The sequence below is a fragment of the Pyxicephalus adspersus genome, chromosome 1, assembly GCF_032062135.1.
Source record: "Pyxicephalus adspersus chromosome 1, UCB_Pads_2.0, whole genome shotgun sequence".
Lineage (NCBI taxonomy): Eukaryota > Metazoa > Chordata > Amphibia > Anura > Pyxicephalidae > Pyxicephalus > Pyxicephalus adspersus.
In genome coordinates this window covers 24,146,096-24,161,481 of record NC_092858.1, presented here as the reverse complement: position 1 = coordinate 24,161,481, position 15,386 = coordinate 24,146,096, and the positions used below count along the sequence as shown (strand labels likewise).

Genomic DNA, 15,386 nt, shown 5'->3' with positions numbered 1-15,386 from the left:
AAGTTGTCAGTTTACTGCTACTAAAACAAAGAGAAATAGGCTGTGATTCTAGTGCATCTGGTGTGAAATATGATGTTGAATTTCTTCAGTGCCTGAAGCTATATAGGGTGGTGTGGACTTCTAAACCATATTTATTGCAAGTTAATTGGTAAAACAAGAGTGGTTGCGCTCAGCTGCAGCAAGGGCCAAAAACTCCAGATATTACCTGTGATCATTGAAAATAAAGAATGCAAATTCTGGTGCAAATATATGTACAAACAGTAATGTAAAATGTGTATGGAATTGTTTGAGATTGCATTTGAATGTAACATATATGTGACAAAAGGTGCCCCCTTATTTGGAGAAATTATTCTACTTTTTGTAGCCAAAGAAGGATTTTACCTTTTTTGTTTCCATTGAACCTGTCTCTAGATATGAATATCTAACTAAAATTCAGATGTTGCTAGTTCACTGCTCTCATTATGGATTTATAAACTAACTCCAACTTTATAGAATGTAAAGCAAATTTCCAGGAAAAATAAATAAAATTGCATGATGTTAACTCATCGATGCAATGATTTAAAAAATACCCTAGATACTATGACTCACTTGATTTTATTCTTCTGATCAAGAAAAACAATAACTTTCAAGGGCGGATCTGAACCCTTCATCAATATTTATCTGATTCACAGCTACCTGGATGTCAAGGACTACAAGGACAGCTATATACACTACCAACGAGCTGGGAGATTCTAATGGTGATTTCAAAATTCTGATCAAGTGATAATTTGCACATTTTTCTTTCTACTTACATTGTTTGAGAATGCTACCTGAATGATAATTTTATGAGCTTGGAAGATACCAGAAAGGATTGTTGACTTGAGGGAGCTGATTTCCAATACAGCTTCAAGGCTGATATATCTAAACAATCTGTCCAGTATTACGCTGTTTCCCCGATTATAAGGCACTGTCTTATATTTTTTGAAATGCCAAAATATGCCCTAGGTCTTATTTTCAGGGGGATGTGTTATTTTTCCATGAAGAAGACTACAGTACACATTTATTGTTGAAAATCACTCATGTGCCATTGATTGTCCCCTTCTGATCACTCATGTGGCATTCATATTCCCCTTCTGATCACTCATGTGCCTTTCATACCGTATTCCCCTTCTGATCACTCATGTGCCATTCATATTCCCCTTCTGATCACTCATGTTCCATTGATTGTCCCCTTCTGATCACTCTATGCCATTGACTGTCCCCTTCTGATCACTCTTTGCCATTGATTGTCCCCTTCTGTTCACTTACCGGTACTTAAGTGTAACTCCGTTAGGGCAGGGATCTCTGTTAGGGCAGGTAACTCCGTTAGGGCAGGGATCTCCGTTAGGGCAGGGATCAGCAGCTTGCTTCCTGGTTTAGAATAGCGGGGGTGCATGTGCCAGCTTCTTACTTTCAGCTTGGCTCTGCACTGCAGCCAGGAGGAGACACACACTGCAGCCAGCATCGAGGAGACACACACAGGATCGGATATCGGAGGATGTGTTATTCACGGGTGAGTGCCTTATTTTATTTATTTTTTCAAAAATCGGGGGTGGCTTATTTAATGGGGATGGCTTTTAATCGGGGAAACACGGTAGATATTGGAAAACTCCTTTACAATTCCCTCAACAACCCACAGATTGAAAATTAGACCTTGAGGACAGGGAAGCCTAATGTAGCTTTACAAACATATTAGAAATTCTTACATTTTCCCAGATATTAGATATAAAGAACAAAGATTGCAAAATATAATTTAACCAGGGTTTGGTAGGACTTCAGGGTTCCCCAAGAAGTTGTTGTTTTTTGTTTTCTTGTGGCTGATTGCTGGTGCCTTCATAGTTCCAGGGGCAACATCACTTGGCAGAACAACCAGCATGAAACAAATACTTTTTCTAGTTAAGTAAGGATAGCATTCAGGCCACCACTGTAATGGCTGCATTTTACCCACTGGCCACCAATGTAAGGGTACATACTGACCCCCATGAATTAGCCAAGCTCCAAATAAATATATACCCAAATTTTCTTAAAAAAAAAAAAAAAGTTAAGGAAAGAAGTTATTGAATGTCTAGGCTCCATAAAGTTTTTTTGTTTTTACTTTGTGATTAACTCACAGTGAGGTTCTTATACAATAACTGACACCACACTGCCTAATAATATGTTGAGATAAACATTCGTTCTAATTGCATTTATTAAAAAAATGTACCTGTTCCGACTTAAGTACAAATTCAACTTAAGAACAAACCTACAGTCCCTATCTCGTATGTAACCCGGGGACTACCTGTACATATTTTGCATGCTCACCCACCATTTAAGCTTGGGTACCTGTTTAATTAAATTAAGCAGCACACTTTCCTAAGTGCTTGTCATTTTATGTATAAAAGATTTGTCCCATATTTTTATATGCTAATTGTCCCCAAATGCTGAACGTTGGTCATTAAAATAATCAAAATAATCAACATGGATTTTTTTCCAGGGCACACAGCCTAGCAAACAAAAAGATTTTGTACCTTCGTCAGCTGGCAAAGAATTGTTAATCAGAGAATTTACTAATGGGAAAAAGCGCCAGAAAATTAAATAACGGAATCAACATCTGCAGAATTTAATGAGAATTTAATGCAATTATTGTTAATAAATGATTCTATCTCTTAATTCTCACTACTAATGTTACTAAAAAGCATTGTTGTGCTCTATGTACAGCTAAGATAGATGAGGACTGAAAACAAGCGATGTTACCTCTCATTTGGCAGCTCCTACTGTTTACAAAACCAGCACTATAAATAGTTGTTTATAGCATATACTGTATGATAAATCTATTACTATACCAAATAAAAACTATGTAAAAAAATATTATTTCAGTTATTACCGTATTTTTCGGACCATAAGACGCACTTTTTTCCCCCCAGAAGTGGGGGGAAAAAGTCCCTGCGTCTTACCGTCCAAATGTAGCCTCTGTGCCCGGGCCGTCTCTCCGGTATCCTCCCCAGCCGCTGTCCCGTCCCCCCTGTGTAGCCCCCCCCTCCGGCTTTTCTCCTGTCCAGCACGGCCAGAGTGACTGTGACTCCTGTCACTCTGGTATCTTGCGTCCTCCCACTCTCAGCATGATTGGCTGACAAAGTCATGCTGGGAGCAGGAAAGCACACACATACACAACACACGTACACAACACAAAGTAAACAAATGTTATATTGCAATCCGATTGTCATACATAGTATGACAATCGGATTACAACTGAAAGGAAATACTCACCCAGGTGTCCGCAGCTCTGCTTGCTGCTGGCATCTTGCAGAGAGATGTATAGCACAATGCAGAAATCCTGCATTATACTATGTATCTCTCCACACATGCCAGCAGCTTCCAGCCTCCGTATCTGTCTCTGTCTGTGTGAGCACGCAGGGAAATCCCCCCCCTCACATCACTCCGGAGGATGAGTCATCTTCCAGTGATATGATTGGTGATGTATGGGGGTGTGTCAGGGAGGGAAATTTAAAGGCAGATTACAATGTAATCTGCTTTTAAATGGTTTTTACAGTACAAAAACACCACACAACATAAAAATAAAAGTACCGTACATTTTGATTTTATTTTTAGATTACATTGTTGTCTATTATTTCATTATTGTTTTAAATTATTATTTATATTTATGTATTATATTATAATTTATGATTTTAATATAATAAATAAATATAAATAATGTTAATAATGGTTCTAAATGCTGCTGTTTACTTTACAGGGTTGATTACATGTGTTTATGACTGTGCTGTTGGTTTTTAATGCACATAAAATATTTTAGGACACTATTTGTTTCAGAATATTTTTTTCTTCATTTCCCTTCTCTAAAAACTGGTGCGTCTTATGGTCCGAAAAATACGGTAGTTGATTTTGGAAGGTTTATTCCTCCATATAACTTTGGCAGTTGTTCTTTGTGACACTTTCGCTTTGTAACATAAACGTTTGCTAAATGTACCTATTAAACATTTTAGATCTTAACTATAGAATGTAAACCGAGATGGCCCTTGGCCATGCTTATGAACAAGTCATGTTTTACATTTTGTAGGAAGAAGTTTGCTTCCCCAGATGAGAAGACCCACATATTTGTATATATTCATGAAGCCTAAATGCTCCATTCTGTCAAACCCCAGCAAAACCCATGTGGATGAGAGATGGGAACACATTTAGGCAATAATACGTCTACTTAAATAGTTCACTAGACACTCTTCGAATTAAAAACTTTTTAATATTTCAAGTTAGGTAAAGAAAATAAAAAATAGATATTATCTATGTCTACCAACTAGATCCTTTTATTTCCCTCTGCACCAGAACAAAATCACAGCATCGGACACAAGCATTGCTTTAAATCATTATAGTGAGAAATGTGAATATGTATTCAAGGTTGTCTCTTGAAACCATCTTTATCTTCACCTGGGAACAGTTTATTTCTCTGCCTGTCTAATGTTCCTTTGGCAGTTTGTATAAATGTCTTATAGTTGATGGACTTTGATTGTAAAGCAGACAATCGTGGCTGTGATAGCTCAATGGCATGACATTACAACAGTATGGAAGACAGAGGGTTACAATATAACAGCAATATGCTGAATTTATCTCATCTTTCACACTTTTTTATGTCGGTATAATGCCTTTAAAATGATTCTGAAACTCTGTATATATCGACCTTTTAAATGTACCAGGAAGGGCCAGCTTGGCATTCAGCTGTATTGGAACATGGTGCCATTATATACATCCTAATACCTTTATCTAAAGAGTAGATGTAGGGGCAATGTCACGCAGGCTAAAGATGCCAACTCTTCTTCCTCAGGCTAATACCTTCAGCACTACAAAAACTAACATAAATTATATTTATTTTAATAATAAAAGTTACAACAATTTTAGGGTAAAATTAAAAGAATTTGGGTTACGGGTAAAAAAAAAAGAAAACTTTTTTTTAATGTAATGCTACCAACATTTTTCAAAGTTCACATGCAAACTGTAAAGAATCAGCAAGAAAAAAGTGAACGAAGGACTTTAAAATGAATAAGGGTTCAATAAGGTTTAAAAAAGACTAAAATGTTGTAACATATGCATGAATGGAAGAAAACAAAAATGTCAGCTACCCATAAGTTTACATATCCCGAGTGTGACTTGGGGTTACCGCTTTTAGCAACTTTTTTCTACCCCGAGTCACACTCGGGGTTACCTCTAGGGAGGTTAAATCGCCCTGGGTAACCTGCAGAATTTAGCGGCCACTTGCTCCTCCACCATACTGGAGAACAAAGCTGGGTGATGCAAAGATAGGAAATGCCTCAGCCCCCCTTCCCTACAGAATGGCAGCCAAGATGGGTATCTCTTCTTCCTGTGTTGTGACCCTGTCCTTCACTTCACAAAGCAGACAGATTGCAATAATACATATTATTAATAATACATGTTATCCCCAGAGATCAGGGGAAGGGATTTGTCAGGTCAATATTTTTTGTCTTTCAATCACAGGGAAAGGGGTCAGCAATAAAAATATTTTTTTTTTACTTTTTTCCAGGACTATACAAATTAAAAAAAAGTTAGAGGTAGGCTTTATTCAGAATATTATGGTGATGGGTTGTATTATCATACATCATGGCCAGTAGGATGTACTTATGCTCATTCTTATCTATGCATTATTTAAAGCTGGGTCATAAGCTTCACCCAGATCACATGGCATCACCACCAAATCAAGCTGTCAGACCATATCGGTGCTTTAAAGTTTTTATGTGGAGAGTATAACTGATGTATACAGGTATTCCCCGGGTTACATACAAGATAGGGACTGTAGGCTTGTTCTTAAGTTGAATTTGTATGTAAGTCGGAACAGGTACATTATTTTACTAAATGCAATTAGGACACATGTTTGTCTCAACATAATATTAGGCAGAGTGGTGTCAGTTACTGTATAAAATCCTCACAAAGCAAAAAAACAAAACTTTATGGAACCTAGACATTCATTAACTTCTGGCAAGCTGTGCTTTGATATGCAAAAAGAAACAACTGCAGAGTTTGTCTTGGTCATTAAAGGGCTACAAGAGGCTGCAGAACAGCAAAAGACTTCTTCTGCAAGTCATGCAAACTGAATCGCCCTCTCCTGCATCAAGCCTCAGTCCTGCCCAGGAACGAGTAGGGAAGCCTTGCTCGTATCTAGAAGTCAACCATATGTCAGATGTCCTTAACTCGGGGACTACCTGAAATGCTTAAATAATCTGTGCTCTTCCATTTTTCATAAAACTCTTTTAATATTTAAAGTTTAATATACTTTCCATGTGCACATGGAATGCACATCTGCACAGGGAAACTTATCTTGCAAAAAACATGGATGGTTTACGTGGAAAAATGAACATGCTTAGACATCCCAAAATGCCATATGGGTAAATAAGGAAATTCAACAAGGTTTAAAAAAATGAAAAACAGTGGTGCTACCGATAGCAAATAACTACTTTCCTATTTAAACTGGCACTGGAAATTTGATTGGATGATCTGGGCATCACTTACTTCTTCATTTTTGCTGTGTTCTACAATATTTTTTTAATAATAATATATAATTTACTGAACTGCAAACAAAAGAAAAAGTGTTAAAGGTATCATACCACAAGGAACCGCAAACCCCAAACCTGCTGTGTTTATGTGAGTGCCGACCAGCTTTCACAGCCATGTGATTTATGCTCCATAGCAACAGCAGATTTTCTGAATAACTTAAACCATCGTTAGAATAGAATATCTCCAGGGATGTGCTCCACAGACACTGTCAAAACTGTGTTCTTTTGCTGTGCCCCGGAGTAAAGAGCAGCTTAAAAAAGATGAGAAACGCCAAGAAAAGATGGCGATTACATGAAAAAGTTATGTTATGTATTAGTGAATTAAAGGAGGATGCTAACCACAACACAAAACACACACAAAATGTAAAAAATAAGGCACAATGTGATTTTTTTATGCATAGTGATGCATAATGAACCATTGGGTTAAAAACAGAGCTGCAGAGCCATGGCGGTGTAAGCACACATTTTTGGGGAGTTTCCGCCATTTCTCCACCAAACTTCTATTCTGGACACCTAAATATTAGTCCCTTTACACCACATTTTACCTAAGGAATGTGGTGTATACCTTCTGTGCACAAGTATTGCAGTGTGCAGGCATCTATTGGAACCCATAGAGTCTAACCCAGGCTGGGTCAACATGGTGCCACTGTCCTCTGGCCAGATGTGACTCGCTAGTTATTATTATTAATCAGGATTTATATAGCACTAACATATTGCGCAGCGCTGTACATTAAATAGGGGTTGCAAATGACAGATGAATACAGACAGTGACACGTGAAAAGGAGAGGACCCTGCCCAGAAGAGCCTACAATCTAGTAGGTGGGGGAAGTATCACATAATAGAAGGGGGGATATGTAGTGGTGGGAAGTAGTGAGGGTTTCAAAAGTCAAAAGAAGATGGGTAGGCAAGTTTGAAAAAAATACGTTTTGAGTGCTCTTTTAAAGGAGCAAGTAGAAACAAGCTCAATAGGACAAGGAAGACCATTCCAGAGAGTCGAGGCAGCTCGAGAAAAGTCTTGGAGCCGTGGGTATGATGGAATTATGAGTGAGGAAGTCATTAGTAGGTCATTGGAGGAGCGGAGAGATCGGCAGGGGGAGTATTTTTTTTACCAGGTCAGAAATGTAAGTGGGACAATAACTGTGGAGGGATTTGAAGGCAAAGCACAGGAGATGAATTTGATTCTCAGGTGAAATGGAAGCCAATGAAGAGACCTACAAAGAGATGCAGCAGAAGAGGAGCGGAGGGAAGGATGGATGAGTCTGGCTGCAGCATTCATAATAGATTGTAGAGGAGAGAGTCTGGTTAGTGGAATACCAGAGAGGGGGATGTTACAGTAGTAGCCGAGACGAGAGATGATAAGAGCGTGTACAAGAAGTTTGGTGGTCTCAGGGGACAGGTAGGGGCTGATTTTGGAGATGTTGTGTAGGTGAAAGTGACAGGACCTGGAAATGTTCTGAATATGGGGGGTAAATGAGAGGGCAGAATCGGGAGTGACGCCAAGACAATCTGCCTGAGGGGAGGGCCGAATAACAGTGGTATTAACAGATAGAAATATGTCAGGGAGAGATTTGTAATGTGAGTGGGGGATGATGATGAGTTTGGTTTTATCCTGGTTGAGTATCAGAAATCAGAGGCAGTATGAAACCTTATCCAGGACTGAGAGAGACAGGTCAGGGGTAGACAGATAGATTTGAGTGTCATCAGCATACAGATGGTACTGTAAACCAAAAGTGTATATGGGACTACCGATAGAAGAGGTGTACAGAGAAAAAAAACCTGTCCAAGAACTGACCCCTGGGGAACATCAACAGGGGGGAGAGGAGGAAATACCATTGAAAGAAACTTGAAAGGAGCGGTCAGACAGATAGGAAGCAAACCAAGAGAGAGCAGTGCCACTGATACCAGTGGAGTGCATGATTTGTATTAGAAGGGGGTGATCAACAGTGTTAAAAGCAGAGAAAAGATCAAGGAGAAAGAGGAGGGAAAAGTTGCCTTAAGACTTAGATTGACCACTTTAGTAAGGGCTGTTTCAGTGGAATGGGCAGCTCGAAAGCCAGACTGGACGGGCTCAAGGAGAGAGTTGGTGCTCAGGTAATCGGTGAGTGTTTTGTAGACAAGGTGCTCAAGAAGTTTGAAAACATATGGGAGGAAGATAGGAGGGAGTCAAGTGTTGAGAAGAGGCTATGTGGGTTGGAAGCTTAAGAGGAAATGACAGCTGAGAAATAATTTTGCTTGGCGACAGTGAGTTTGGTGTTAAAGTGTTGTAGTTTGGCTTTTGTAGTCCATGAAGTCAGCGCTGAGGCCAGATTTCCTATGGATGAGGACAGTGTCTCACATTTTGCGTTTTGCTCCATCATTTATGAATATGGCCTTGTTGAGCTTCAATTACTATTGGTACTGCAGGCCTTGCCTATGTATTCTGATCTGATGTCATTGAAGGTTTCTTATAAGGTAGACCTAAATGTAATCAAACAGGATTTGCTACACAGCCCTTTCATAGCTACACAGATCATGGCTACGGTTGCTGCATAGCAATGTATACTGTCTATCTTATCTTCAATGGTCTATACAACACTGACCGTTCTCTGAGTTTGTTTCTGTATTGTTTCTGGGTTTGTACGGGGCTTTATATAATGGACTGCCACTCTTGGTCCCACCACTCCACAGGGCATGCACCACTTAGTTCATTACTGGGCCTAATTTGGGGGGCTAAAGTACCATTCTCAAAAACACTTTCTCTCTGACCAGTTCTGGACAAGTATACCCTAGTCACTAAAGCTAAAGACTGCCCAAGACAACAAAAAAGTCCTTTGTTAAGACTTTGCTCCATATCTCTTACCTTTCATCCTTGCAACTTCCTTGCCTCTCTAGGACATCAGTATTAGATTACTTTATGATCTCATCTACACTCACACATCCCATGTTTTCAGACTTACCAGACTTATATGGGGGATCTGAATGGTGAATTATTTGTGGCTGGTGCTTAGTTCCATTCTCTTTCCCCTTTCTCATTATATGCACATAGTTGTTAAACCACCTGCTATTGCTTGAGGACACTTTTACATTGCTTCTCTCTTTTTGAAATGTTTCTCTTCCAGAAATGTACATACAAACTCATTTGAACTATGTCACCAACTTTTCTTTCTGCTAAATAAGGGATACTGCTGCAACATCTGTATAATGCATTTACTGCAGGAGCTCACATTCAAAATAGGTAAACATAAGCTTAGATCGGTTGTTTTGGTGCCAGTATCTAAGCACTGCTTTTCTTGGCACAAAGACTTGCTGCCTTTGGCACCTATCCCAATAAAACAATTTATTTTAATAACCCAGATTACTATCACAGGGGACCTGAAATTGCTGCTTGTAACAAAATATCTGCAATTCATATTGGGAAAATAGGAATAAGGAAAAAAAAACAGCAGGCTCTTCTAATGCAGCTGCTCTCTACTGTATGTCAAAGGTAAAGGAAACATTTGAAAAGTATACCTTAACATCCAGTGGTAAAATACAACTATGGCCAAACTATAGACATGAAGTCCCTGGTAATAGCTATGATTCATGGCCAAATCTCATTATACTTGGCATTCCATTTTTTTTAATGTGTCTGATTCACATTGCCTTCCTCTGGATCAACTATGTAACTATGCATATAGGGTTTTATCTGGAATATGCTGGTTTGTAGTATGATTTATTTCTCTAGTGGTTGAACTTGATGAACTTATGTCTTTGTTCAACCTAACTATGTAACATATATACTGTGTGGTGCGTCATTAGAAATAGTTTAGTTACCGGTACATTGCATGATACATGCTTTTCATGTACTGCAAATGTATAATTACTAATATTTTCCTAGCACTGATTTCTGTGATCCTGGCTTAAAATGCACAAAGAAAGTGTGCAAAAAAACATGAATTAGTATGGTGGTAAATATGTAAAAATATAAAAGTGCATAGGCGTAAAGTCAGCCTAAAGTATTTCAATATTCCTAAAAGGCAGTGACATAACTGCTAAATAAGCCATAACTGCATGTACTGTCAAAGCTTGGCATCACGTTATCATAAACCATACAAGTAATTTACATGTAATACAAGTACTTGTTCTTACAAAGAGGATTACCAACATGCTATGCAATCCCTTTGATCATTCTGTGACTGGTCCATTTTTTCTGGAGACGCCTTTATTGTGCTTTATGTTACAATGAAACATCATCACAGTCAAGGATAACACTTCATTCACATATAAACACTGTACTGCAATGTGTTAAATAAATAACAAAGCAAATTTTCTTTAGAAATAAATAGTAATGTATGAAAAATGGGAATCTAGTGGATACGTTGCAGTGGGTTTTGAGTAATCCTAATGATGACAGGCCGACCTCACTTCTTATAATTAAAGATTTACTTTAAGGGGACACAATTTTATTCACTACACTGTTGAATTATTAAATGTTTTGTTAGGTTCTAAGGAGAACCTATGATTCTTATGTAAAATTGATCTCACTAGGAGTTTAGTTGATGGAACAGGTTGGTCGCTCCTTTTCAGTAAAGAAAAACAATCTATTTAGTCTCCTCAATCTGAGATCAGTTTTAATTCCTCTGACTAAGTACTGTTAATACAAAACATGCCAACGTACTGTCATGGTCCTTTGAGTCACCTGCGGTGGGATGTGAATAAAACAATTGTTGAATATGCCACACTGCTGATGACTTCTTGTTTGTGAATATTTTACAATTTGTTGTGACTAAGCAAGATCCGAGGAGTTGGTATCATTGTCTGTGTAGACTGGTGGGGCCGGTGTTGTTTCCCTAATGGCGGGACAGTGTCTGTGCACTATTAATAAAAATGTATTATTCAAATTGGGACTGATTTATTAAAGTTCTTCAAGAGAACCTGTGTGATCCATCATTTCTTAAATGGGTTTCATGAAAAGCATTTTTTTTACGTGGCAAATGCTTTCAAATCCATTCCAGGTTTGCTGTATTACCCAGGTTCTCCCATGTTGTTACAGTGAGTAGCTTTAAAATCTAGCTTTAGGTAGCTTTTGTTTCGTTTTAGCTGTGGCCATGCACACTGCAGTTTGAATGACATATTTCTGCACCTCCACTGCAGCACACCACGGTCTATAGTGATGCACTATTATGCATTGTGCTGCATGGGAAAAATTGTTGCAGAAGCAGTAATAAGTCTGTTGCGATGTACTGGGTGCACATTCAAATGAACAGCATGACTTAACGCAAAGAATGCTAATATGCAGCAGACTAGTTTGGTACAAACGGACTACTAATCAAACCAGCGTGTCCAAAATCTTGCCTTGTTTTTCAACAGTCTTGGCAGAACTTTGGTCTGCTGGACTTTTGGCAACAGTTTATTTACTTTTGGTGTGCTGGTTCGTGACATTAGCAATTTACCCAACCTTGGTGGTGGCATACTGATCTTCATTCATGTGTGCAGAATTTTAGGGGCATTGAGGGATGTTTAAAACAAGGTAAAATAACCCCTTTACTATATACTTTACACCGAGAACACGGACAATACTTGAACCACATAATAACACATACAACCACAAGATCATTTTTAAATATAGTACATTTTTATCAGAATGAAATGTCTGTACTACCTCTGCGAGGATGATTGAAAGCACCACTTAGGTGCTAGTAAGTCATCATGGTATCCAGATATGATCAGTCATATTCAGCATTAAGAGTTATAATTAGCATCATTAGCAAACAAAATCCCCAATAATTATAAGAATGTAATTTACACTTTATGCCATCATCAACATTCCAGGAAATCTGCTTGTATGTTGTCCTCCTTTGGCATAAGCAAACTATACATTGGCATTTTACTCATGATTAAACATTGCCACGTAACTCTGATCTCCCTGTCATATTCATCCAACCCACAGATGGCAAATTAATGTCTCCCTAGACAGATTGTAAGCCAGTTGTAAGCCAATTTTATGAATATATTTTTAATTTTAAGCAACCACTTAATAATTAAAGAACTTCTCTATGTAAACAATAAAGGGAATTTTATTCAAAATTGCAAGGAAAATGGGGGAGACAGAAACATGATTATAACACATCCAGATCTAACTCTTTGCAGGGTACTAAAAAAAAATGTCAGGTTCACAATTTTCTGTGTAGTTCAACTTTAAAGTATACCTGTATTCAGGGAAGAACTGGAAAACTTTGGGCTAGGGGGCAAAACGCCCCTTTCAATATATAAACGCCCCCTTCATATATGCACACACACACCTTTGGCCTGATTTATTAAAGCTCTCCAAGACTGGAGAGGATATACTTTCATCAGTGAAGCTGGGTGATTCAGCAAACCTGGAATAGATTTGGTCCAGGTTTGAAAACATTTGCTAACAAATAACAAAATTACTTTTAGAAAATCCATTCCAGTTTTGCTGGATTACCCAACTTCACTGATGAAAGGGTGTCCTCTTCCAGCCTTGGAGGGCTTTAATAAAGATCCGATGGGCTCTCCCCAGCCCATCTTAGTTCGGCACACCACCCAGGACTTTTCAGTAACCACCGGGCTGTTTTTGGTGGGTACTGAAAAGTTAGGTCAGAATCCAGGGGTTGCCACCCCACCCGCCTACTACAGATTTTTTCCACCAAGCTTAAAAAAATTCTGGGGAGAATGCTAATATATATATATATATATATATATATATATATATATATATATATTCATATATATACTGTATATGTAAACTAATGTTACATCTGCAGTGTTCTGTGAAAGGCCAAAGGGAAGAGAGGTGTGAAAATGACATTGGTGTAGCAGTTAGCAGAGGACAAGGGTGGGTGGAAGCACAGTGGGAGCCGGACTTGTGAAGTTATGCATGTGAAAATAGATTCCTATACATTGTAAGTAAGTAAGATTAAGTTTGGTAATTTAGTCTGTGCAGGGCAGTATATTAAGTCCCAAATCTGCTAACATATCTCCATCTGATTTTTATGAAGCTTAAAAATTTCCTTAGGGGGGGGGTTTATGTTGTTCTTGGATCTGATATGTCTGTGAGATGTTTTTAGCTGACATAAACTTCGACAATATGATGAGTGTTGGAACACTTGTTGAACTCGTTATTTTTTTGAAAACTTTCTCTTACCACTCTCATCCAGCAAGAAATCATCCTGGTAACGGAACTTTTCTGGTCCGCAAGCAATAAAAATGTCATCATCACCAAAGAAATCCTGAAGGCACATGACCTGAAAGAGAGGTTATATAATTAGTGAATACCATTACATCTCCAGTTCACTTCCAAACCAGCAACCTAAATAATGAAATCAGTGGGGATTCTGCAGTGCAGACATGCAAGGAACAGACACCTGTTTCTAGTCACATCTGCACAGCAACACATCGTAATTCATTCCAATTGTCTCTGCCTTGAATGTTCTCCTAAAATAAATAAAATGACATCATAAAAATTCTTTAAACAATTTTTAAATGCTTTGGGAAACTTAATATTATTAACAACACAAAAGATGTAGCTTCCAAGAAAAGAATAAAAGTGATACAAATGTTCCTCCTAATATACCTTATGCACAAAAACTGGACCCAAACAGATATACTTCTAGGGGTGCCATTTATTACTATATATTATTATATAACAGAGTGACCTATTTCATCAATCAAGTAAATATTTGCAAAGTTTACCAACATATTACAACCAATTAGTAGCCAAAAAACTGCACATCAATCATTGCAGTCCATTACAACCAATGAGATCCTATAGAAGGGTAATTCAGAAGCCAGGACAGGCAGACAAGTGAGGTTTGGAGAAATGTGTCATTGTCGAAAACTTTGGTATGGCTAGCTTTGTTTTCCAGAAAATATCCATTCACGGTAGATGTTTGTAGAAAGGAGAGAGGTTGTTCTCTCACCCTATAACTTTGTTTGTATAACTTTCCCCCACCCTATAGGTTTGATTTTGTGTCCATGATTTGTTGTTAGAACATAGGGCCTGATTTATTAAAGCTCTCCAAGACTGGAGAAAATAGACTATCTTGCGAGAATCTGGGTGATCCAGCACACCTGGAATGGATTTCCTAAAAATAATTTACTATTAGTTGGCAAAGATTTTCAATCCTGGACCAGATCCTTTTCAGGTTTGCTGGATCACCCAGGGTCTCAATCATAGTTTATCTTCTCCAGTTTTGCAAGGAATTGGACACAATGGCCCTGATTTATGAAAGCTCCCCAAGGCTGGAGAGAATACACTTTCAGAAAGGAACTGGGTGATTCAGAAAACATGAAATGGTTTTTTAAAAATAATTTGCTATTTGTTAGCAATTGTTTTGAATCCTGGACCAGATCCATTCCAGGTTTGCTGGTTCACCCAGCTTCACTGATTAAAGTGTATTCTCTCCAGCCTTGGAGAGCTTTCATAAATCAGGGTCAATGTTGCTCCAGTACCCATCCATGCTCCAGTCCTGCATTCCACTTTTTTTAAATTAGGCATTCCTAGGTAAAAATTTGGTTTAATTATCCATTTGGAAATATCCATTTTGGTTGGCTTAAGCCCCAGTACTCACCAGCAGATCCATTGACACGCCAATTTAATCTATGTTTTGATCTATAATCCATCAGTCAGAAGCTTTATCTGGTTGAATTCAGAATTCGGAATGCATGTACTTGTTTGTTTGTATAAACCAGTGATTTTCAACCACTGTGCCGCGGCACACTAGTGTGCCATGAGAGATCTTCAGGTGTACCGTGAGAAATTATCCAATGTTGGTTAATTGGTGTGAAAATTATTTATTTACTGCAAATAATTTGTCTTCATTTGGCTATACC

General features: G+C 38.2%; 1 protein-coding gene and 1 long non-coding RNA gene across 5 annotated transcripts in view; one reads left to right on the top strand and one right to left on the bottom strand.

Moving 5' to 3' along the window:
• DCLK1 (doublecortin like kinase 1) overlaps positions 1-15,386 on the bottom strand; it is a 208,796-nt gene that overhangs the window by 106,810 nt on the left and 86,600 nt on the right. For all 4 annotated transcript variants that reach the window (XM_072404171.1, XM_072404164.1, XM_072404197.1 and 1 more), the window contains exon 4: positions 13,699-13,798. In XM_072404171.1, the coding sequence (XP_072260272.1) occupies positions 13,699-13,798 (100 nt within the window). The remainder of the gene's footprint in view (positions 1-13,698; positions 13,799-15,386) is intronic.
• Positions 1-15,386, top strand: part of LOC140326019 (uncharacterized) — a 131,283-nt gene that overhangs the window by 96,584 nt on the left and 19,313 nt on the right. The gene's annotated exons all lie outside the window — the stretch shown is intronic.